The sequence below is a fragment of the Equus quagga genome, chromosome 1 (genome assembly GCF_021613505.1).
Source record: "Equus quagga isolate Etosha38 chromosome 1, UCLA_HA_Equagga_1.0, whole genome shotgun sequence".
NCBI lineage: Eukaryota > Metazoa > Chordata > Mammalia > Perissodactyla > Equidae > Equus > Equus quagga.
In genome coordinates this window covers 82652967-82677818 of record NC_060267.1, presented here as the reverse complement: position 1 = coordinate 82677818, position 24852 = coordinate 82652967, and the positions used below count along the sequence as shown (strand labels likewise).

At 53.4% G+C, this 24852-nt stretch overlaps 1 protein-coding gene across 2 annotated transcripts in view; it reads right to left on the bottom strand.

Moving 5' to 3' along the window:
* GSN (gelsolin) overlaps window positions 1–23867 on the bottom strand; it is a 55976-nt gene extending 32109 nt beyond the window's left edge. Inside the window, exons 1-2 of one of the 2 annotated variants that reach the window (XM_046647008.1) lie at window positions 23808–23867; window positions 12119–12212 (exon numbers count right to left, since the gene is read on the bottom strand). Coding sequence is in view for 1 of the 2 variants with exons in the window: in XM_046646990.1 (XP_046502946.1) it covers window positions 7861–7902 (42 nt within the window). In the remaining variant the exon portion in view is untranslated. Of the gene's footprint in view, window positions 1–7860; window positions 7918–12118; window positions 12213–23807 lie in introns of those variants that run through there. The other variant, XM_046646990.1, reaches the window with a different exon arrangement.
* Between the last annotated feature and the right edge of the window lie 985 nt (window positions 23868–24852).

The window sequence follows — 24852 nt, the reverse complement described above, 5'->3', positions numbered from 1 at the left end:
AGGCCTCGAGCTTTCTCTAGGGAGATCAAGCAGGACCTCCTGGCATCAGCCGGCCTGGGCAGGAAGCAACAGTGCCCTTTCCAGGTAAAGGGTTGCAGATGCTAAACCAGTCAAGCCCAAGCCAAGCCTGGCAGCCAGGAGTCTCTGGGGCAGCCCCATCCCCACCACACCTCACACACCTGATGTGAGCGCCCAGGACAAAGGCTTGTTCTAGGAAGACCCCCAGCCTGCGGCCACTGAGTGGAGGCTGGATGGTGGCACCTGCATTCTGTGCCACTCATGGGCACCCAGGTCTGACATGGTTTTTTTGACTTGGGAGGCAGCCTGGCTCTGCCACCACTCACTTCTCTGGACCTCAGAGATCCCCTTGACCTCTGACCCTAGGTATTCCTTGGTCCTGCCCATTGCCATGCACACAGTAGGCAGTTTTGCAGTGTCTGCCACAGGACGGAGCCGTACAGCCCACCTCCGTCCCCTGTAGTTGGACCCAGGAGTCCCATAACAGCTCCAGCCCCGCTCCCTCATGGTCTAAGGCTAGTCTCCATGTCTCTCTGGGCCTCCCAGGGCAGGGCGGCTACCAGAGACCAGAAAAGAAGGCCTCACCCTCCACCCCCGGCCACAGTGTACAAAAGGCCTTGGCCAGCCTGCAAGACCCCACCCTGTTCTTTTCTCTTCACCCGAACACTGTTGTTCTTGATCTCCCAGGCAGCCAGCCACTCATGGGGAGCCCTCGGTCAGAGCTCTTTTGCTTTCTGGCTCACTGCTGTTCTCTGGGTCCTCCTGGGAACACCCACTCCTCTGGCGGGATTTTGTTAATTGGGACAATGGTCAGTAAACAGAGAAGCTGGTTACGAAACCCAGTGAAACTGGACAGGGCCTCGGTGAGGTCCAGGGAGCTCTGCGGGCCTGAAAGAGCATGTCTTTTAGAATCTGGGAGACTCAGCTCCTGTGATCAGGGCCTCCGTTTCCTTAGCTATAAAATGGGGAGAATGATACCTAGCTTACAGGGCAGTGAGGAGGCCCAAGGCCTGACAGACAGTAGGAGCTCCCAAAAGTTAGCACTTTTCTTCCTGAACTATCTGGTTTCTTTGCACAGAGGCTTTTGCTCAGCATGTGTAGACCACGTGAGAGCAGTGTGGTGGTGCAGGAGGTTACAGACCCCAAAGGGAGATTCTTGAGTTCAGGTCTGGGCTGTGTGACCTAGAGCAAGTTACTTTCCCTCTCTGAACCTGAGGTCATCTGTAAATAGGGATAGTGATGCCAAGTTGCAGACGGGTTGGGAGCTCTGGAGCAAGACTCCTGGACTACATGGCACAGAGTAGGACTTATTAGCAGCAACGTTCATTAGGCCATCCTTTTTGGAGACGATGATACCAAGAACAAGAGTGTGACTTCTCAGAGTCACCTAGTGCTTCACATAGCAGAGCAGACCTAGAACCTAGGTCTTGGCTCCCAGGCTAGAGCTGAGGCCTGAGCCCATGACATAACAGGGCTCCCTTAAGGGCCAGCTGGACCTCTGCCTTGGCCCAGTCCATCCTGGGTGTGGACAGCTGTCGGGGAGATGGCCAGTGGGGCTTGGCTCAAGCCACCTCCAAGAGGCCAACTATCCCAGGGACCAAAGTCACTGGCTCTTTCCCAGCTTCCAGAGGCAACCCCACCTAGCGCTGAGAGCCAGGACAGGACATTCAGAGGGGGCCCGGTCCCGCCACTTCCTGAGCCCGTGCCCTGGAAGCAGCCACATTTGGCTACGGGGGTGAGCCCGGTGCCCTTCCTGCCAGGGTCCACTTCGCTGTCTGTCTCCCCTTCCTTGGGGGAGGAGCTGGCCCTGGCAGGCTTGGCAGGCCAGCAGCTGGGACGGCAAACAGTTGCAAACGACTGCATCCTAGGCCCAGAGCCCACCCACAGGGGAGCCCAGGGGCAAACACAAATCAGCCACAGGACAAAGAGGCGCGGACTATAGGTGCTGTGGCCGTGGGACCAGTAGGAGACGGGGACACGGTCTCTGTCTGCAAACCTCCCAGGGAAGCAGGGCCTGGGATGCCCCAACCAGAGCCAGAACGAGCAGAAGCCACGGGAGGCAGCTCCCCACCTCACAGAGGAAGGGCTTTCCAAGAAAACAGTGTGCACGACTGTGGAAAGAGCCACGCCAGGAAAAGCTGGGTTTACATCCCTGACCTACCGCTTCCCAGCTGTGCGGCTCTGAGCAAGTCGCTTCTGCTCTCTGAGCCTCAATTTCCTCATCTGTAAAATGGGGATTATAATACCTTCTTCCTGGCGTTGCTGTGAGAATTTAATCAGGCAAGATACGTTTGGGGCTTAGCAGAGTGCGTGGCACAGAGTATGAGCAAATACACGAAGCTGTGATTGCTGTTCAGTGGGGGCTTGGGTACGTTTCTATCTCTCTGAGACTCAAGTGCCTTATGTATAAAATCAGGATAAAAACGCCTTTCTCGAAGGCGAGTGGAGAGGACTGAATGAGACCCTAAATGTGAACGATCCCAGGACCACGCCTGACATAAAATGGATGTTCGAAAACTCCAGTTTCCTTCCCCCTCTTCCCGAGAGGGAATGAGCTGCCCAGCGGTGACCCAGCCAAGAGGATTCAGGTGACAAGTGAACCAGCCCATCTGTGAGGACCCTTCAGGGCCCTGGGACTCTAGGGTTCTGAAAGAAACAGCAAAAGGCAAATAATGGTTGTGCATCTAGCCAAGGTCGCTTCCTGCCTGCCTGAGGATCAAGTTCATCCTTCACCAGGATCCACCAGGGATGGTGGAAGCCCCCTAGGCCAATAATCATCACGATGGGAACAATGACGACAGGCCATCAGAAGATAGTAACACGTCCCTCCTGCTGCGGGCTCCAATTAAAGCCCTTCTCTGCCAGCTACAGCCGTGACTGCCCCGGTACTAGGCTCCGGCAAGAAGCTTGAGACCATCCATGTGGGTGTTAGTTTGCATCCTGCAAGCAGAACTCCCGGGAAACACAAAGGGGGCAGGGACAGGGCACAGGAGAGACGAGGGAACCCAGGAGCAGGGGCAGAGCCTCCGTGAGCTCAGGTTGCCAAAAATGACCAATAGGGTGAAGAGTGCATGACCTTCCACCCAAGAGAATACATGGCAATATCTGGGGTGAGTTTGGACAGAGCCCAAATCCCCATCATGTCAAGGCAGAGGGGGGAGCGTGTGGGAACTGGCCAAGTGGCCCTTCCGCAGGGCTTCCATTTCCTCCTCTGTAAAATGGGATGATCATTCCTACCCTGTGGGGTGTCTGGGAGGAGTGAAGGAGCCCCTGGCCCCGTGCTTGGCACACAGCAGGTGCTCAATACCCATAACATCCAAAGACGAACCCCCAGCATGTGTCCAGGCCCTGCAAACATCCAGCTCACTGGCCCCCAAAAGCACCCTTGCCCTCTACCTCTGTGTCCTTGCATCCAAAGCAGGGGAGGGCTGGAGGGTCCCAGCCAAGACCCAGAGACCCGGGGTGGTGCCTGGTGCCAGGGATGGGGAGGCATCTCAGGAGAGGGCCTCAAGCCAGCACCTAAACAGCCCGCCTTGCCTCGCACCCCCTCCACGAGTCTCTCCTAGTGACAACCCTCCCCTCTCCTCTGAACCTGGCCTAGTCCGCCCCTACCCAAAAGAACAAGGGCTCTGGAGGCACCGTCCAATCCCAGCCCTGCCACCTACAACGGGGGTGACCCTGGGCAAGTGACGCAACCTCTGAGCCTCAGTGTCCTCAGCTACAGAAGGGCCAGACTATCTCACAGGCTAACTAGAACCTGATGCTGGTAAAAATCAGTCACGGAAAAACACCAATTGCTACCGAATCATTAAAGATTCTTTGCAATTTATCTCAAACTTTGAACTATAATAGAGCTAGCAGAGCTTCAAAAATATTTTTATGGTTACTAATCCTTTTAATTTTAATAGCCATTTTTTTAAGTTCTTTCCCCGCTTTAGTACTGTGAGCGGAGGTATGGTACTGGAATGCTTTTGTTCTTCTCCCAGCTCAGAATAATCATAACCAGCTGGAAGGATGAAACAAGATCCGATGCCCGAAACACAACGCCCGGCACGCAGGACGGCTCTGGGACGGACGCTATCGTCCCTACCCCGGCGTCTCCCGGTCTCGCCTCCATCCACGTAGCTGGCCAGTCACCAGCAGCATCTTCCAGGTGCCTGTCCCTCTGGGGGCTTCTGAGACACTCTTAGGGGTAGGGCCTAACGAGTCACCCCTCCAGGACAGTACATAAGGGCTGAGGCCAGAGGTGAGATGCCCAACCCCACACTCCCTCCTTTACACTCCTTCCCGCCCCCATGTCCCAGCCCTGATCCTGCTTCAGGCTCCCCATCTTTTCTCTGGAACCAATGCATGCTTCCTCCCTGCCTTCGACTCTCCCGTTATCCAGAGAGACTGATCATTTCCTCCTCAAGACCCTTCCACGGGCCCCGGTGCAGACTGAAAGAAGTCAGGACTCGTAGGCTTGGCACTGAAGGCCCTCTGTGATCTGGTGCCACATGCTCTTTCAGCATCATCACCACTGACCCCCCAACAACACCCTCTGTGCCACCTAGCCTGGCCTCTGTATGTCCTCACCTTCTCGCCTCCAGGAGAGCTGGGGTCTAGCCTCAGCTCTGCCTCTGACTGTGTGACCTTGGGCAAACTCTTTGCCTCTCTGAGCCTCAGTCTCCTCATCAAGCTAATGGGGTTCTCGTACAGAGGACACCAGATGAGGGAGTGAGTGCCAGGTGCCGGGAGGGCTCAGGAAATGCTAGCGTGCGAGCTGCTGCCTCCTCCCTGCCCTCTCCCCCTACCTCCACTCAGACGCAGCTGGTAGCCATCGGCTCCTCAGCCCTAAGCCGCAGAACGCAGACACGCCCACAGGCAGCAGTGGCAGCCAGGGAGGAGGGCCCTGAGAGGAAAATTACCCGGCTCGGGCCCAGCCAACATCGACGCTCAGATGCTCACAGCTGCGTGTGAGAGAGGGGACCTGGGGGCCTGGCAGGCTCGTCCTGAGCCATGGACTTGGCCCCAGGTCTCGACCCCTGTCTGAGCTGGCGGGATGGTGGGGGGTGCTCTGGGCCCTACTCCTCTGGGACACTCCCACTCTTTGGCATCTAAAGAGACAGGGAGGAAGAAGAACAAAAACGGACAGGCCTTTGTGAGAGGAGAAAATTGGCTCCTGCCACTGCCTGCTGGGGCCCCAGGCACTGACATGAAAAAGGGGCCCTCTGTGCCCCGCTGCCATATCTCAAGCTCTACATCCTGGGTACCACGTCCTTGCGCTGCATCATATACCTTGAGCCATGCCCAGCATCACATACACCATGCTCTCCATGCCGCATACTGGAACACCCTGGGGTCCTCATGCCTCATCCCGTGTGTGCACCCATGTTCCATGCACTGCATCCAGTCTCACTTACACCTTAGATCATGCTCCATGCATCACATCACATCTGTTGTATGACGTACTCTGTACTATGTACCATCTTTCAAATCCCATGTCCACCGTACAAGGTCCTGTCCCTTGGAAGTGTGTGCCATAAACCTTGCCCTGGGTCCACCAGCTGTGCTCCTCGCTCCATGATTCCCATCTGTAGTGTAATGGTTAAGGAGGGAAGCTCCAGGACAGACTCCCAGCCCTACCAACGGTCACCTAGGCGACCTGGCAAAAGTTTCTTCCCTTCTCAGTGCCTCAGTTTCTTGGGCTATCAAATGGAATGATATTAGCACTCACGTAATAGGGCTGTCGTAGGGATTAAAAGAGATCATGCATTTAAGGTGCTTAGCCCAGTGCCTGACACAGACTGAGTGCTATAAAATGTCTGCTAGTACTGTTATAATTGTGCCTGGGCATCTCTACTATGTTCTGTGTACTGCATGCCAGGCTCCCAAGTCCCCAGGTCCTACTATGCATCAGATTCTCTATCACATTAGTGAAATTCAAACAATGAGCTACAAGGGGGATATAAATCCCCCCTCCTACAGAGGAGAAATCCAGGGCTCAGAGAGGGCAGTAATCTGCATGAGGTCACACAGCCAGAAAGGGTGAACCTGGGAGGTGCACACAGGTCTCGGCACTCAGAGAGACAGAAAGTAGACCAGTGGTGGGCTGGGGGGTGGGTACAGAGATTGCCGGCAAGCAGGCACAGGCATCTCTTAGGGGTGATCAAGGGTGATAAAAATGTTCTCAAACTAGATTGTGGTGATAGTGGCATAACTGTGAATTTACTAAAAGTTAGCAAATTAATTAAAACAGGTGAATTATATGTATGTAAATTGCATGTTAATTTACTTTGACAACTTTCATAAACTGTGCTTCAATAAAGCTGTTTAAAAAAAAACAGCCTGTGCACTTCCCCTGCACCATTCTGCAAAAGCATTCAGCGAGAGAAGTGACTCTCCGTGAGGCAGCTGAGATGGTCAGGCAGAGGCTGAGCCGGGGCGGGGGGGCTTCAGCCTGTGGGTCCCAAACTCCTCTGCAGCCCAGGTGTGCAGCAAATCACCTGGGAGCTCCAGAAACATAGATGCCTCTGGGTCTATAATCAGGGTGGGGCCCAGGAACCCCGGATCCCGAGGCTCAGCCTGGCCTGGGAACCACTCGTCAAAGCCCCACATCTCTTCTCACACTTGGGAAAACTGGGGCCAGGCGAGAGAGAGGACCTGTCAGGCCTGGTTGATCAAGCAGTGGGAGAGGCAGAACTGGAATTGGGGTTCCTTCCTTGTCCCTTCTCTCCTTTCCCTCCTCCTCACTCCCCTCCTTCGCTCCGCAGCCCGCCCCCGGCTTCCCCCAGTGACTCAGGGCTCTGAGTCATCCAATGACACCACAGAGGAAACTTCTTAGGAAAAACAATCCCCAAACAAAGCTTCCCCTGATCTGGGGAACAGAAGAGGCCCAGGGGGCTAAGAGGGAGGGAAGGAGAACACAGGGTGGAGCTGGAGGCCAGGACCCCAAGAACAGGTCTCTCCTCTTGGCCACTGACTTGCATGAGGCCCTAGAGGAGACACTTCTCTGCTAAGAGCCTCAGTTTCTCCACCTGTAAATAACACCTACTACTGCACATTGAAGCTGCTTATGGATCAGGCAACACAAGAAGTACCTACAATCTTTGTCTTGTTGACAATGCTTCCCCCAAACCCAAAGTTAGCATCACCCCCATTTTGCAGATGAGAAAACTGAGGCTCAGAGAGATTCAGCCCAAGGTTACACAGTTAGCAAGTGCAGAGCGGAGTCTGAATCCAGGGCTCTCTGACTCTGAAGTCTTACTCTCACCCCACACACCTTTTAAAGATACCTCCTGCAGAGAGTGGCACGCAGATGATATGGCATCAAACATGGAAGGTGAATGCCACAGTTAAGTGCTCATCCACAAATGCCTTTCTCCTTTCTTTCTTTCTCTGTATCAGGACTTTGCAGCCCAGTGGGGAGCACACATGAATCACTCAAGTGGCTCTGGGAAGCGGGAGCACCAAGTAGAGAGAACAGAGCCTGACGAGCCACAGAGGAGAAGCATTTAGGTTTGTCTTTGGGGACCTGGGAACCGGCAAGTCAGGTGGAGGGAACAGCGAAAGCAAAGGCTCAGAGGTGTGGCTGGCACAGGGAAATGCAAACACTAGAGGCATGCCTGGGGCTGAGACCTCGACGTGGGGGTGGGGAAGGAGGAGCCCGCAGAGTCCTGGCCTGATCTGAGCCAGTGGAGGATTTCCAAGCAGGGGGAGAACAGGATCGGGGCTGGTTTCATCTCTACAGAGGGCCTGGCTGCAGCTGAACTGGGAGTCAGGAGTGGGACTTCCTGGGAGGCCTCCCTGGAGCCCCTCCTCTGAGCAGGCCTCAGGGACTACTCCAGATCCCTCACTACTCACCCACGGGTCAGAATCGCCCCCGAGGGCCTCTTCCTCGGCCATAGCTAGGCTGGGCAGAAGGCAGGCGGGCCTGTCCTGACCACATCAACATAATCACATCAGCCTATAAATAGGACCCTGTGGCTTAGTCTGAAATAGCTGCGCCAGGCCCAGCTCCACAGGCATCACATGGGCACGCATGGCTCCGGAAATGGTCCTTCTCCTTGACACCATTAACAGCCCAAACTTCCCCAGGAAACCACTGTTCACGCTCTAATTCCCTTTCTTAAACATGAGTCCCTGAGCTAGGGGGAAGAGCCTGCCCACCGCCTGCAGATTACTGGAAGTGGGCCCGTGACGACTTTTCTGCTTCCCTCGCTCTGGGGACCCTGAGAGAGCCACTACCTCTCTTTGGGCCTCAGTTTCCCCAAATGTAAACGAGGGAGGTTGGCATGATCCCCTTGGGGCCCCTCTAGCCAGGACACTTCCCAGAATCGTCTACGGGGAGCCTCTACTCCAAATGCCCATTCCATTGTTACCCTCTCCCAGTCGACTTGTGAATTTTTAAATTATCAACACTTAAAAAATTAGAATTGCAATAAATATTTGAGCCAGGTCCAGGCCCTGCCACTGAAGGGTTGGGGGACCTTGGATGAGTCACTGTCCCTCTCTGGGCCCCAGATTCTTCAGCCATAAGATGAATGTGCTGGGAGGATGATACCCAAGGTCAATGACTTTATTTAAATTTTTTTTGTGTAGTATTTACGAGAACCAAGATAGGCCAGCCTTGTGCTGAGTGCCGGGGCTAAAAGACAATTACGGCCTGGTCCAGCGTTCTGAGCCCAGCCCTGTGCCAGACCCCAGTGGGGGAAATATAAAGGCATTTCCAACCCTCTCGGCATCCCAGTAGAGGCCTCCCCCCAGGGCTGCTGGGGACACCTTGTTTCCAGTCCAGATTACAGATTTATGGCTATAAGAAGCCCTCCCCAAGGGGCAGATGACAACATGGCCTGGGCCATCACCAACCAAAGGGAAATAAAGACAAGCAGCCATCCCTATGCACCAGGCATATGTCAGGACTTTATTTCCCCATCAGTTAATCCTCAACAACCCTATTACCACCCCCATTTCACAGATGAGGAAACTGAGGCTGAGAGGGCTTAAGGAATGTGTTGAGGGACACATAGCAAGACAGGGCCAGAGCGATGCTTTAGGCTCAGACCTGTTTGTCTCCGGGGCCCAGGATGTAACCAAACCCCAGGGCGGCAGTGAAACAGCGCTGGGCGGCTCATGCAGACCAGCCGACAGGGGAATAACCCAATAAGGGCAGAGGACGGAAAGGGGCTCAGAGTATTTTACTGTGTGTGTAGGCAGGTGGGAATGACAAGGCTTCACTCAGTGTTACCCACTCTCTCCAACCAGTTTACAGTGCTGCCCCTCTGATCTGCCCTCCCCTCAGCCTCCCACCGACTAATTGTTCTGAAATCCCTTTGCTCAAGCCACCCCTCGGCTCAAGAACTGTCCATGGCTCCCGGCACCCAGAGGATGGAGACCCACCCGGCATTCCAGGGCTCTCCCAACCCCACTCTCCCCAGCATCTCCTGGCATTCTCCACCTCAGTCCCACGCTCCTGCTTTAGCTACGCGGCTCACTGGTCCCCAAGTGCAGTAGCTACACCAGGTGGCCCAGCCTTTGCACACATGACTCCCTTGCCTGGAATGCCCAATGCCCCTCTCAGTCCAGTGCTTGACTCAAAGGAGGAAAAGCGCTCCCTCGCCCCTGGAGCCCCTGCACTTATCGAAACACACTCTAGGCATCGGTCATCACAAATCTGGATCTCTGAGGGTGGAGCGAGGTCTGGTTCACCTCCCCTCTCCAGTGCAGAAGCTCGATAAGGGTTGACCAGGTAAATGAAAAAATGCAAAGAGCCCAGAGAATGCTGCTAAGTGCACTTTCCCAAGACTGCCCAACCCGAAGCCTTGTACTGAGCACAGCGTCAGGACGCCGCTGTGTGGAAGAACCAAAAATTACACCCTCGGGGCTTATCAGGACAGAACTGGCGGCTATCTCTTCCAAAGGTTCTAGTAATTAAATGTGGCCAAGTCTCTCCCATCCTCTAAAACTTCCACTAGTCCCCCAGTGATCTAGAATGAAATCCAAACTCTAACCAAGGCCCCCAAAGGTCCACATGACAGAGGTTCTGCCTGTCTCCAGGCCTCTCCCCACCACATTCCCTTCTTTCAGTTCCTCAAAGATTCCACAAGCAACATCCTGCCTCAGAGCCTCATGCTGTTCCGCGTGCCTGGGGGCTCCCTTCCCAGCTCACCCGGCCACTTTCCACTCACTCTTCCATCTGCACTTTTTCAGGAAGGCCTTGCTCATCTGTCCAGACAAGATCCCATCACAGCCACCCAATCCCATATGCTCTCATGTTCTTGGTTGTTTCCATCACAGCTGAAGGAAGAAGGAATCTGGTATGCGCATAATGGCCGCCTGTAAGATCCAAGACTATAAGACCCACGAGGGATGGAAAAATGTTGTTTGTTGATTCTCCAACACCCAGTTGAGGGCCTAAATATCTGCCAAGTGAATGCGTGCATGCATGAATGAGTGAGTGAATGAACCTATATATGTAAGTCAAGACAAGAAGAGGTCAAAATCCTGGTGAAGAATGTCTGAGGTGGGAAAACAGGGCCCAGACTGGGCAGGTCAGAGAAGCAGGAGATGAACTGGACGGGGCAGCCTCCCAGAAGAAAAAGGAGAGAGAGCTCCTAGAAGGAGAAGGTATCGGATGCTCCAGAGGGGATACACAGAGATCTGAGGAAATGCCACTGGATTTTGACAAGTAGGAGGTCCCTGGGGCCCCCGTGCTGGAACCCAAGTTCAGCAGAGGCGGGGCTGAGGCGGGCACAGTCCAGGGAGAGGAGGGAAGGGAGCAAACAGGGAGAGCTCTCAGCTCGCAGGTACTCAGCTGGGTCCTCACTTCTGCAGAAGCAGGGAAAGCAGAAGATGGGTCCCTGGGTGACCGGTAGCAGAAGCATTAGGGAGCATAACACTCTATTTGATGACAGATCACTTTGAGACAGACGGGCTTTGGGAGTTTCCAGGGCTTAGTCTCAAAAGCAGGAGCACCAGAGCCAGAGGCCCCCATCCCTCCTGTCTGAGCAGATTGGGGCTGCCCCTTTGTCAGCAGAACCCTCAGGCTGCAGCCGAAGTGGGACAAGTTGCCTCTCTGGACCCAGCCGGCCTTCTGGGAATGCCCAGCTTTGACAACAAAGCATTCTGGGGACCATTGGGTGGCCCTTTCACCTAAGCTTTGAGAAAGAGGAACAGCTCTGACTGTGGTCGGCTGCCGTGTCATCACCTGGCAGCCAGCTGGGCCGCAGAGGATGAGTGAGCCCTGCCGGCATTCAGCCCCTTCGCCTTTTGGCAACCACGGGTGAGGTCATGAGCCCGAGGGGTGTTTTCCAGGCTCTCCGCACAACCACTATTAGAAATTCACTTCTGTTCCCGAGTTGGAAGCTGGGTTATTCCCCAGTGACCCTACCTGTTTCAGAGCCCATGCGGTCTTCACGACAACGCGTTAGGTGGGTGGGGGAGACCGATGCACCCATTTTACAGGCAGAGAAACCGAGGCCTGAGCTGGCGGATGAACTGGGTCTCCTGCCTCCAGCCCAGGACTCTGCGCTCCACCCTGCACCTCCTGGCCTACTTCAGCAGCGGGTCACCTGTGAATCTGATAGTCAGGTGGGCCCCACCCTGCCAGCCGTCCCCAGGTGGGTATGACTCATCCACCTGCCCCATGACTCACACTGCTCAGATACTCCTCCTATGGTCAACAAGCCTGGAGACTTGGCAGCCCCACCCCAGTTTTTCTCACCTCCCCAAAGCCTCCGGGGGGAAATCCTGCACCTCCTCCTCAAGAGGATCCACCTTCTACAGAAGAGCTAAGAGAGGCCTTGAGAGGGAAAGCAACTTTCCCACAGTCACACAGCGAGCAAGCAGCACAGCCAGGGTGGGGCCCAGGCCCTGGCACGCAGCCCAGATCTGCCTCTTCCCCACAGGATCACCCCTGCCTCGCCTCCCTCTCAAGAGAGGGCAAGGTGCAAAGGAGGCACTGGGCACACACGTACTCCGAGCCTTACAAGAAAAACCTCGGGGACTCCCTTTGAATCCACTGTGGCGACCAGCAGCTGCGTCCACAGTCCCCTCCAGACTCCCCTGGGCAGTCAGGGCTGGGTTCAGGAGGATGCTGAGCTGTCTGCACTGCTCTACCTACCTCGCAGGGCTGTGAGGGTGAAGACGGCTGCTCCGCGGGGAGGTGCTGGGACACCAAGTCGGAAGCACTGCCCAAGGGGGGGCGTCAGCACCACCTGGAAATAAAGGACCAAGACGCTCAGCATCAGGGGCTCCAGGTCGTCTGGTCAAAGCCCCAGTTGATGCTTCCACTCCTCCTGACCAGGGTCACGGAGCCCCTACTTGCACACCTCCAGCAACAGGGCGCTCCCTTTCCCACCAAGGCTGCAAGACGTTCTGTTGGAGAGCTTGGCTGGTTAAAAGAATTGTCAGTAGGATGTGCTAAAATCTCTCTCCCTATGCCTTATTCCTGTTGGTCCGAGGTCTACCCTCTGGGGTCACCCAGAACCGATCTGCTACCCTATTTCCCAATGGCTCCTTGGAGACTTGAAGACTGTGATCCTGGGTCCCTCAAGTCTTCCATAAGTTGTACAACCCCTTTCCTCCAGCTCTTCCTGAGACCAAGGAGTCTGGTTCCCTCACTCCCTTCTCTGATCTACTCCAGATGAACCCTGTCCCTACTGACAGCACAAAACCTAGAATCAGGCATTCAGACAAGCTCTATTCAGGGTGGGGCAAACGGAACTCTCACCTCCATCATTCTAGATATCATGCCTCTATTAATCCAACCTAAAATCCCATTTGCATTTCAGGCAACCCCATTGCGTGACTGAATTCAGCTTACAGTCAACTTCAGAGCTGTGATTCAGGATTCTGGAGTTAGACAAAAGGGCCCCTCATTTAAATAACTGTGTTCCTTAACCACGTTACTTCACCTCTCTGAGTCTCAGTTTCCTTCTCTGTAAAAGAGGGATTACGCTAGAACCTACCCCATAGGGTCATTCTGAGGATGAAATGAGATAAAATATGCTAAGGGTTTTGAACAGTGCAGAAACTGTTTACTCTCCAGCCGTATCTGGTTTTCTCTGGTTATTAATTAAATCTCTAAGTCTTTTCCTGGAAATTATCTTTCCCATCCTGTATTTGTGCAGTTTGGGGACCCAAGCTGTTTACCTGCCATATTCCCATCTCTATGCCTAAGCATCGCTCTATTATGGGATGACCATATTCTTATTATCTGGTGACGGGCCTTTCTCGCCCATCAGACTATGAGCTCCACTAGGCTACTCTGCCACTGAAGCTTAGGCTTTGGCATACGACCTGGCAAACAGCGGGATCAGTGGGAGTGTGCTAGATGAGCGAAGGAAGGGCCGGCCCATGCCCGGCCCACAGTGGACTGTGCAGCCCAGCCTTCCAGCCCCTGCCCCCTCTGCCTTTCAGGTACAAGCTGGATTACCCCCTTCCTCACGCCCCAGAGTCAGTCATCCACGTTCAGGGGGCCGCTGAGCAAGCTGGCTCCTGCCTCCACTGGAAAATTTCTCTGCCCAAACCAGCTTCTCTAAGCCAAGGGGAGAGGCCAAGATCCCAAACGCAGTGGGGCCCTGCAGGCTCCTGGGATTAAGACACAGATGAGCCCTGTTCTCCGCTGACAGCAAGTGGCCCAGACGTTCCTGCTGGATTTCTGCATTGTGAGTGGCACGCGTGGCTAGAAGGGGATGTGGAAGGAGGTCGGGCGCTTATCTGGACCCTAGGATCTCTTGTTAAATGCCACCCCTGTGGGCCTTCCTCAGAAAGTTCCACGGAACTTCCTGGTTCCTCGGGCTAGATCAAAGCAGAGTTGGGTTTTATTGTTGCTGTTAACTCTGTGTGAGGAGAAGCCTTTCAAATCCAGGCCCCTTCTCTTCTGCAAACCTTCAGATCACACCCTCGTCCTCACTGGTGATGCATTTGTTCCCAAGTGTAACCTGCTCCTCCCCCACTGCTTGCCATCTCAGCAAGAGCACCACCATCCCCCATCCACTGGCCAGAGCCCAGGGTACCACCCACCTCCGTATCCCCTCCTCTGCTACTCTCGCCCCCAACACCATTACATCTTGCCCATTCCACCGGAATGCATAACTTCTCCCCACCCCCTCTGCCAACATCTTGGTCCAGGCACCATCACCTCTCACCCAGGGGGCTGTCTGCTTTCTAACTGGTCCTCCCACTTCCTCTCTGCTGCTCCCCTGCAGGGCAGCCTCCTCAGAGCAAGCCCAGACCATGTCACTCCTCTGCTCAGCCTCCACCTCGGCTCTCCTACGGCCCCCAGATCCCGTCCAGGATGCTCAACAAACTCTTCAAGTCCTTCAGGATCTGCCCCCACCGGCGCCTCGGGCCTCAGCTCTCATCCGTTCCCATCTTCCACCCACACCCCGCCAAGCTCAGCCAGACACAGCTGCACTCTGTTCCTGGACTCCTCGTGCAAATCCTGTACCGCGTTTCCACTGTTCTGGGACTCTTTTCCTCCCTGTTGTTCTTTTCTCCTCCCACTCGCGATCAAGTCCCAGCTTTCCTCCAGGAAGTCTCCTCTGAGATCCCAGAGGCCTCTAGTCTTCCTTGTCACACTGTCTTGTAATGGTCTGTTTCCAAGTCAGCCCCCTCCTCATTAGACTAAGATCTGCTTCCGTGTACCCCACAGCCCAGCCGAGCCTGGGGCTGGGGCCACCACAGCTCAAGAATCAGCAAAGGAAGAAACTAGCTAATCACATGTGTGCACACGTGCATGTACACATGTGTGCACAGATGTGTAAACACGTAACGCACACACATGCACATGTTCACACAGAGACGCTAAGAGTACAGGTGCTGCCATCTATGGGCAAAATGAGCATTACATGCTTTCCTAGGATTTGGACGCTGGGAGCCTCAGAGTTGCAGACTCGGGTGGGTTTAGAATTAAACCGAGCTAACTCCAAGTTGGTCTGTTTTTCATTTTGGACCTTAAGGCTGCAGTGGCTTAAAAACAAGGTCCACAAACCACTGACTAGTCTATCACCCACATGCTCCAGATGGAGCCGTAGAGAGGTGGTCCCTCCCAGCGCTCAGATCCCAGCCCAGGGCTCGCTAGGTGCTAAATTACATCTCAGAGCACAGGGAGAGGAGGCACTTTCTAATAGTCAGGGCTGCCCATTGGTGGAAAGGCCGGCCTTCGGGTAGAGAGCTCACCGTCAGTGAAAGTGTGCAAGCCACCAGGAACCCCATCTGTCTAGGCGGCTGAAGAAGACCTTTCTGCCCTGGGGGTGGGGTTGGGGGAGGTTGGAGCAGAGGTGTTTTTCTCCTAAAAGACTGCTCCCAGCTCACAGGGAGGCCCTTCCGATTTGGTGGGAGAAACATGATATCCATTCGGTAATGCCAGAAGGGTTCAAATGGCCACCTCAATGACAACAGTCATCATTTTCTGAGTATCTATCAAGTGTTAAACTCTTTACATACCTACATACTCTCATCCTCACAATAAATCTGCCAGGCAGGTATCATTGTCCCCATTTTGTGAAGGAAGGACACAAGCTCAGAGAGGTGAAGTAATGTGCTCTGGGTCACACAGCTAAGACATCTAGGCAGTTCCTGCCAAGTCAGGCTGCCTTCCCTGCATCTTGGTCTCAGTAAATTTCAAGCTATAAGGCCAGGCCTCTTGCTCACTAGAGAAAAATATAAAATTCTGGTTCTTCCAGATCAGGGGTTAGCAAACCTTCAGTGTAAAGAACCAGACAGTAAAGATTTTAGGCTTTGTAGGCCACATACCCTCTCTGTTGCATATTCTTTCCTGCTTGGTTTTGGGTTTTTTTCTTTCTTTTCTGGTGAGGAAGATTGGCCCTGAGCTAACATCTGTTGCCAATCTTCCTCTTTCTGCTTGAGGAAGATTACTGCTGGGCTAACATGTGTGCCAATCTTCCTTTGTATATGGGACGCTGCTACAGCATAGCTTGTCGAGCAGTGTGTAGATCCACTATCCGGATCCAAATCCCTAAACCTCGGGCCTCCAAAGCACAGCATGCAAACTTAACCACTATGCCATGGGATGACTCCTGGGTTTGGGTTTTTCTAAACAACCTTTTAAAATGTAAAAACCATTCGTAGCTCAGAGGCATACAAAAACAGGCTGGGGCCTCCCCAGGGGTTTTGGTTTGCCGTCTATAGAGAGAATTAACTAGAAAAACTGCTGGTGGAAATGTTAGGTCCTTCAGCTGTATTTCTGCCCCTTCAGATGGCTTCCTTCTGAGTCACTCCCATGAACAGGGGCCCTACCTCACTCCGCAAAAAGGCAGCAAAATATTTCCAGGGCTGTTGAGATTCTAGAAACCCATAGCTGGGGATCAAATAGTTCGACTCTGCCTCGGTTAGAGAAGAGGGAGGCAAATGCAATAGGTAGAAAGAACCTCAAAGATAAGACCTTCAGATTAAGAGATCCGGGCTCTAGTCTGGGCCCTTAGCAAAGGATTTAAAATCTTACTACCCAGAGTGTGGTCCCTGGACCAGCAACATCTGCACGACCTGGGAGCTCCTTAGAAATGCAGAGTCCCAGGCTCCACCCCAGACCGACTGCACCGGAACCTGCAGTTTAACAAAATCTCCAGCTCATCCGTGTGCAGGATAAGTTTGAGATGCTCTGGAACACCCTTTATGTCCAACTGCAACATTGTGAACACAGCCTTTACCCTGAGGAAGGAAAGGGTCTAACCTCTTGAGGATGCACAATGGACAGACCAAGATCTGCCACTGGATCTGGAAATCAAACCATAGAGTGGCAGAGAAGTAGATAAGAGAGGCTCAGAGAAGGCGCCATTCCCCATCTCACAGTGGGAGGAATGGGTTTTGAAAGGGCAATGACTTTCCCAAGACCCCACTGCCGGGACAAACTGGGGATCTGACCACAGCCAGGTTCCTTCATCTTCCCAGGCCTTGGGTTTCATAATAACTGAAATCACTTTGGTTTAGATAAGCACTTTTGAAATCTCACAAGCGGTGGAGTAGCAATCGGAGGCCTTGCTGTGTGCTTTAGGAAATTCACTTGCTCTCTCTGGGCAGACTATCCCCAGCCAAGAAGGCAATTCCCGAGGTCCAGCTGCAAAACTCAGAGTCTGGAAACTGTTTTGAGGTGAGGAGGCAGTCAGGAGAGGGGCCTTCCGCTGAGGGTCACCACATTCACACCCAAGTCTCTGGGCGGGGAACATAAAGTCAAGACTTCTGGCCCTCAGCGTGGAGGCAGAGCAGGGACCTGGCATAAGCCCAGAGCTTTACGGCAAATGCAAAGCAGAAACGGGAACGAGAACCGGCTTCTCTCTGCCTCTTCAGCCTGGGATGCTAACTGTTAGCCTTTCCTGATGCTGAACTGTGCAAATGTACTTGCTGAATGAATGAATGAAGCACGATGTTTCAGGAAAATGGTCCCTGAGCCTTCTCGTAGGACAGCTAGACTTTTGATAACCAGCTTCCCAGGCTCCCTTAAGAATCCGCCCCCGGAGCCAGCCCAGTGGCACAGCAGTTAAGTGCACGTTCCACTTCAGTGGCCCAGGGTTTGCCGGTTCGGATCCCAGGTGCGGACATGGCACTGCTTGGCATGCCATGCTGTAGCAGGTGTCCTGCATATAACGTAGAGGAAGATGGGCACGGATGTTAGCTCAGGGCCAGTCTTCCTCAGCAAAAAGAGCAGGATTGGCAGCAGTTAGCTCAGGGCTAATCTTCCTCAAAAAAAAAAAAAAAAAGAATGCCACCCCCTCAAGTATGGCTGGTGGGAATAAGAACCGATCCAACCTTTCTGGGCAGCAAATTTGGCAAAATGGAGCAAAAGCTGTCAAATGTGTCATTGTGACCCAGCAACTCCATTTCTTGGGCTCTCATTCTAGGAAATAATGAAAGAAGAATAATTTATGCCCCAGATGTTCATTGCAGCATTATTTATAAACGGCCTAAATGCCTAATAACAGAGGAAAGTGAACCACAGTACATTCACACTTAGATACAACAACAGAGAGCGATGAAAAATCAGGTTGGCCTATGTCGTCTTCATAATAAAAAAAGTAAAACTTATTTTTTATGAATAAAATGCACTATTTCACTTCCTTAATCCCCCAGACTACTGGAAAGAAAGATTTTAAATAGAAATAAATGTTCATAAAATAAACTTAGGCAGAGTACACTTTTAAAACTCTTTTAAAAACTAAATTTAGAGTCCTTAATAACATGAGAAAATATTCAGGTTTATAATGTTGAAAAAAACAACAAGTCGGAATAGAAAATTAGAAACGTGGTACGACCACAATTATGTGGGGGTAAAAAAATGTGCTGAAAATATCAGGAAGGAAATGCACCCAAATGTTCGCAGTGATTATCTTGCATTGGCAGAGTTGAGGACAGTTCATATTTTTTTAGACTTTTTTTATTTTCTAAATTTCCTATTATGAGCATTTATTATAATTTAAAAAAGAAGAAAAGGTCCTTGGATGAGGGGAGAAAAAGTCCCTCATATTCCATGGGCATCCCACCCACAGCACTTTGCCACACCCCCAAAATTATCTAGTATTTACTGAGTACCCACCAAGGGCCCAGCCCAGCCACAACCATGAAAGGGAAATTAGAGGCCCTGCCCCACCCTGAAGGCTCACAGACACTGTTTGTATACTCTTTGTTTGGCAAATAAGCCAGACCCAGGTGATACCCCTGTTGAAGCTGGAAAGCACTAAGACTGTTTGCTCAACCAGCTCAGAATGAATGAATCCGCTCCCACTGGCGCCTTCACTGGAGTTCCCTGAAGGGCTCCACGGCTCAAAGCGTTTCTGGAGCCCCCTTGGCAAGAGCAGACTTCAGGGATGGGTTACAGCCCGGGAAGAAAACTGTTATCCCTTAGTCCAAGCGCTGAGTGCAAGAGGCGCAGAAGCTCCCTTGGAGGCAGAAGTGAGGCACCCGGAAGGAGTTGGATGGGGGGCCTGGGAAGGAACCTACCGGCCATGTGGCCCTTGGGGACCCCTGGCCAGGAGAGCTCACATTTCGTGGCCTCAGTTTCCTCATCTCTAAACGGGGCCCATAATGACAACCTCAGGGCTACTGTGAGGCTCAAAGAGAAAGTACATCATTTCATCTCTCTAGGCCTGTCTCAATCCCTTCACCTATCAAACTGAGTCCACATGTCCTCCCCCACAGGGCTGTGAAGAGATTAAACAAGACAGTGAAGACAAAAGGTGAACACACACAGTAAGCAGGCTACATACGGTGGCCATGATTGTTAGTGCATGTAGCACAGGGAAGAGGATACATAACTGAATCCTAGGCCTTAACTTCCTTATCTGCAAAATGGGGCAACCAATCCAGTCAGCCAAGACCAAACTCGTGAACAGTAGCTGAATCTCTGGCTGGCACTGGCGCAAGTAATTTGTACACGGATCACGGCTGTGGGCTCACTCTGTGCTCACAGATGCGCAGGTCCCACATCCATGGGCTCACTTTGTGCTCACAGATGCGCAGGTCCCACGTCCGTGAGCTGAGCACAAGCCCTCTGACTCAGAGGCCATCAGGCCATTATCTTGTCCACCCCTTAGAGCAGGGTGGAATCTGAGGTCCAGAGAAAGGCATGCATTAGGCAAGTCACCCAATACTTTGTCAGTGGCAAAACCAAGACCCGAGCCCAGGCCTTCTGCTGCCCACTGTGCCCACCACGCCCACCGCTTTTCTCTGCTTGCCCTTAAATTGCTGATGTGGTCCCAGGCGGGGCAGGGAGAGCAGGCATATGGCAGGGTGGGGAGGGGAGGCGGGGGCGAAGCCGGAGAGCAGCAGGGCTGAGCCTGCCTGTGGTCTCCAAACTCACAAACCACATCAGGCTGAAATACGACACACGCTCACTCAGTTGAAAGGGAGGAGATATTTTTACTTAGCATCCCCCGGCTGCCTAAACACTGGTCTCTTTCTTTCTCTCCCCACAAAAATGCATAACTCCTGGGACCTGCTTTTCCCTGCTTCTGCAGGCATTTTCTAGGGGAATGATGGCGGGGTAGTGGTGGCAGGAGGGGGGGGGGGCGGTCACTTTTTCTGGCCTCCCCAGAAAGGTTTCCAGAACATGAGTTCAAATGGTGGAAGGCAGAGACTGCTCCTGGCTGGGCCCCCAACCCATCAAGTGACCTCGGGCCAGTCTTGTGTCTTCTCAGAGCCTTGACTCCCTGAAACAGAGGGGAGACTGACCCACTCTCTGGAGTCCTGTTGATAGCATAGAAAAGTATGAGTTTACAAACGGCCCTGGGAGGGCCCTCCCGGTCTCTCTGCTGCAGGGCTGAGCTCCCCAAGCTGTGCACACTGACTCACATCCCTCATCACAGCCACAGCAAAACTCCCCCACCACTTCTCATGTCAGGGCTAGACGGAACCTTCCGGAGAATGTCTAGGGCGGCGATTAAGAGCTACTGCTCTATAGTCACACATCCAGAATCCTGGCACCATCACCTAATAGCCCCACAACTCGAGGCACATTATTTAGCCTCTTTTAGCCTCATGGACAAAAGCAGATAATAGCACCTCAGAGGAACGGCTGTGAGGAATCAACGAAGTACCTAATATTCCCACGCTTGGTATACGAAAAGGTGGCTTTTATTATTATCATACAGACCAACATCCTCCCATTCTACAGATGAGGAAACTGAGACCCAGAGAGCCAGGGCTTGCCCACAGTCACTCCGAAGAGCAAAGACTGCAGTTCCACTCGCAAGTCAGTGCTTCTAACCTCTCTCAGTCCTGTGGTCTCTAACTCGCAAACAGACACTCTCAGAGACCGTAGACATAGGCTGTGAAGTTTTCTTGAAGAAAATCAGAGACCAGTGCTTCAGCAGAGGACTACAGACCATTGACCTGGTCTCTCGGACCCGGCAACTTCTCATGAAAGACCCAAACTACCCACACGGAGTAGGAGGAGTGACCTGCCAGCCCTGGATGGCTGAGAAGTGAGAAGGCATCCATCCAATCTATAGCTCTGGCTTGTAAGAGCTTGGCGGAACAGAACGCACGCAGGGCTATTCACAGGTTAAAGAGGGTTTGGGGACGTGAAGGTTACTCTATACTCTTCTCTGTGTTTGAATCTTTAACAATGTATTTTTTTTTTTTTTGCTATAAGCCTATTGTCTGCTTTTACATGAAATTTATAGCAGGTTGTCAGGTCCCTGAGCTGGGCTTCCAGAATCTGCCACTCTGATCCATCCCTTGGCCACTGCCCTGGTTCAGATCTGCACTCTCTTTCACTTGACCATATAACAGCCTCCTCGCGGTCCCTCGCCTCCAGTTTAGCCCCCTCTAATGCATCTCCTACATGAGCCACCAGATTGATGAGAGTTTTTATCATTGTTCTGGCAAAAAGCTTTCTCAGCTCCTCACTGCCTTCAGGATAAAGTCTAAACTTTTAGTTTATAATCTAGTTCCATCTTTACTTACAGTCTCAACCCCCACCACTCCACCCTTGATCTCCTTCAATCTCTATTCTAGCCATGTGGATTGCTCAGAAAACCTCAGTGCCTTTGCACAAGCTATTTCTGCTTCTTAGAATGTTTTTTCTCCAATCACTTTATCTCTTGGGAAACTATTACTCATTTCTGAGGCCTGGGTTGCCCAGACACACCTAGACATCCCTCCATAGGCTGAAGTAACTCTCCATATCGCATGATTATGTCAACCACTACAGATGGGAAGCATCTTGAGGACAAAGAGCTTTGTCCTCCTCGGGGCTCTTGGGCCCTCACAGGGCAAGACACAGAACACAGGTCCAGAATAGCTCTGCATCAAGGAAGGAGGGAAGCAAGGAAATGTCATGGAAGGCAAACCCTGCAGCCCTCCCTCCCGGACCTGCCTGCTTTCTCAGGTCCATGTTAGTCCATAATAAAAAAGACTATGGAGGGGCTGGCCCTGTGGTGGAGTGGTTAAGTTCGCACGCTCTGCTGCAGGCGGCCCAGTGTTTTGTTGGTGCGAATCCTGGGCGCGGACATGGCACTGCTCATCAAACCACGCTGAGGCAGCATCCCACATGCCACAACTAGAAGGACCCACAACGAAGAATATACAACTATGTACTAGGGGGCTTTGGGGAGGGAAAAAAAAGGAAAAAAAATTAAAAATCTTTAAAAAAAATAAATAAATAAAAAATAAAAATAAAATAAAAAAGACTATGGAAAATTCTGGAGTAAGTTTCCCTTCCCTGATTCATACGGAAACCCTCTTTGCTGCTGTGTAACTTACCCGGGTGCCAACTCTAGCTCCCCCGTCTGTTTACAATTTTCCTGCATTTATAAATAGCTAAGGCCCCAGAAAGGAAAATGGAGTTTCAAGGGAGCTGGATGCTGTCTCTCCATTCCCATCCTTACTCCTCCATTCCAAGCCTCCTCCCCTTAACATCCCCAAGAAACACCAACCAGCCCAAGAGCATGTGTGTGTGTGTGTGTGTGTGTGTGTTGGGGGGGAGGAGGGGAGTCTGTTTCTTAGTGAAAGGAACACTCAAAAAAAAAGAGTCTAAGGTCCCACCAGCTACAAGGAGTCAGCTAACGGCCGACTGGAACTGGGTCCCAGTCTGGAGCCTTCCTCACTATGTGACTGTGAGCCAGTCATGAACTCTCGGGGCCCTTCAGTTCTCTCATCCGTGGAATGGGGCTGGGGCGAGACCCCAGCAAGCGATGGTCACTGTCCAGTTAAGCGCAGAAAGAGGTCCTGGCACCCTGGTCAGAAATGTGGTCCTGGGAGAACAGGACGTGCAGGACTAAGTCTTTGAAAAGTCCCCAGAGGCCAAACAAAAGCAGGAGGCACCTCCCCAAAGGGCTCACCTTCCACCAGGCCCGCATCACCCCCAGACCAGCCCTGCGTCACCCCCAGACCAGCCCTGCGTCACCCCCAGACCAGCCCTGGATGCCTTTGGCTTTTTAGAGTTCTGGGTGTTTTAAAGATCCCCTCTCTGCTCTGAGGAAGGTAGGGGGGGCGGGATAAAGGGTGGATGTCTGGGCCGATGAAGGGCTGGCTACAAAAGATGTCTCCTGCCCACCCAACAGCTCCTTCAGAATTCCAAGGACTGCGGCCTGCCCTTGGCCTCTGCACAGAGCGGCCAGCCTGCACTGGACCAGGGGGACATCGTTGTAATCAGCTTGGGGGGAGGGTAGACAGAGAAGAGTTGGGGGCCCAGGGAGAAAGGGAAGTTCCAATCACTGTCTTCAACTCCGGAGAAGCTTCCCCGTGAGTCGGGGAAGGGAGCACACACTGCGGGCCAGGAGGAGACAGCACCTGCAGGTAGCCAATGCAAGCAGATTCCAGGGCAGAACAAGGAGGAACTTTCTAACAGTCCTGGGCCCAGAAAGAGGAAGGAGGTGGGCGGCTCCTCATCGCCTGGGGAGAGCAGGCAAAGTAATTACTACCTGGAGTCAAGGATCCCTTGAGCAGAGTCCCGAGCCGAGCCACGGCCCAGACCACGGGCGGGAGGCCACCTGCAAGCCTGGGTCAGACACACTGGTGCCTGACGCCTCCCAGGTGACCCCGGGCCCAGTGCCTCGGGTCGAGGGGCGGGGGCGGGGTTAGCTCAGGTGCTTGCAGCACCGTGGGGCCTGTGGGTGGAGGCCCAGCCCCCTTCCTCTCCTGTCCTAGCCCCCCCCGCCCCCCCAGTCCAACCCTCCTTGGTCCCCTGGAAGACGAGCAAGATGAGGGAGGAAGCCCTTCTCCAGCGATGCCCCCGCTGCCGGGACGAGCTCCAGGCGCGGGCAAGCTCGGACCAGGAGGGGAGGGAGAAGAAAGACCCAGACGCCCGGGATCCCCAGAGGTCCGAGGCGGCGGCCGCCCCCCTGCCCTACCTGCTGCAGAGGCGCTGGCGACGGCGGCTGCTGGGTCCAGCTGTGCTCAGCTGGTTCCGGGCGGCGGGGCCGGGGCGCTGCGGTCGCTCGGCCGGGGTGGGCAGGGCGCGGGCGGGAGCCGCCCTCGGGGCGGGGCGGCCGGGCCGGGGGTGGGTGGGGAGGAGCGCCGGCCCCTGACTGGGACCGCAGGGAGGATGGCGCCTCCGGCTCCAGGCTAGCGTTCCGCGAGCGCACGGTGTGTCACTTTACCAAACCCCTCACTGCGTGCCCAAGGAAGGCATCAAGCTCCTTGCTTTACAGGGGAGGAAACTGAGGCCCGGAGCACGAAGGGGAGATCTGCAGGAGCCTGGGGGTCGGGGGGAGGCGGGAGGCGGAGGACACCTAGGAGATCGCCTGGGCTGGGCTGGGGCCACGGAGCTCCGTGGGGCGGGCAGCGTGCCGTGCACAACTGGAATCAGCGGGAGCAGATTTCAGCGCCGGCGAGGTCCGACTTCAAAAGGCAAAGCCCTCGGAGGGTGAAATGGGCTCCGGCAAAAGCAGGGGAGGCGTGCGAGCAGCAGCTAGACCCTCGAAGGGAGTGAAGGAGGAGGAATCCCAGCTTCATTCAGAATGGAAAAACAAGAAACACTAAAGCGCATCCCTGTCCTTAAATTAGAACATTAAGCTGGGATTTTGGAGTCCGACGGCCTCTGTTGGAACTCCTGACACTTTCTATTCCTGTCACTTTGGGCAAGTGGCTTAACGTAACAAAGTCTCAGTTTCCTCCTCTGTAAAATGGGCACAATAATTGCCTCTTCCAGGAGCTGTTGGGAAGACTCAGTGAGAGAAAGACTCAGGACAATGGCAGGTACTGTGGGTTCTCCACGAGTGGAAGTTCTTGTCCATGTGACGGCAGATAGCATTTTAGGCGATTGAGAAAATCCACATTGTCAAAAAGAGGAGTGCAAAGTCACTCTTTAACAAATGTAATATTTTATATATCTCAACAGCATTTCACATGCATTTGAGAAATATCCATTTATGATGGCGCAGAGGATAAGGCAGC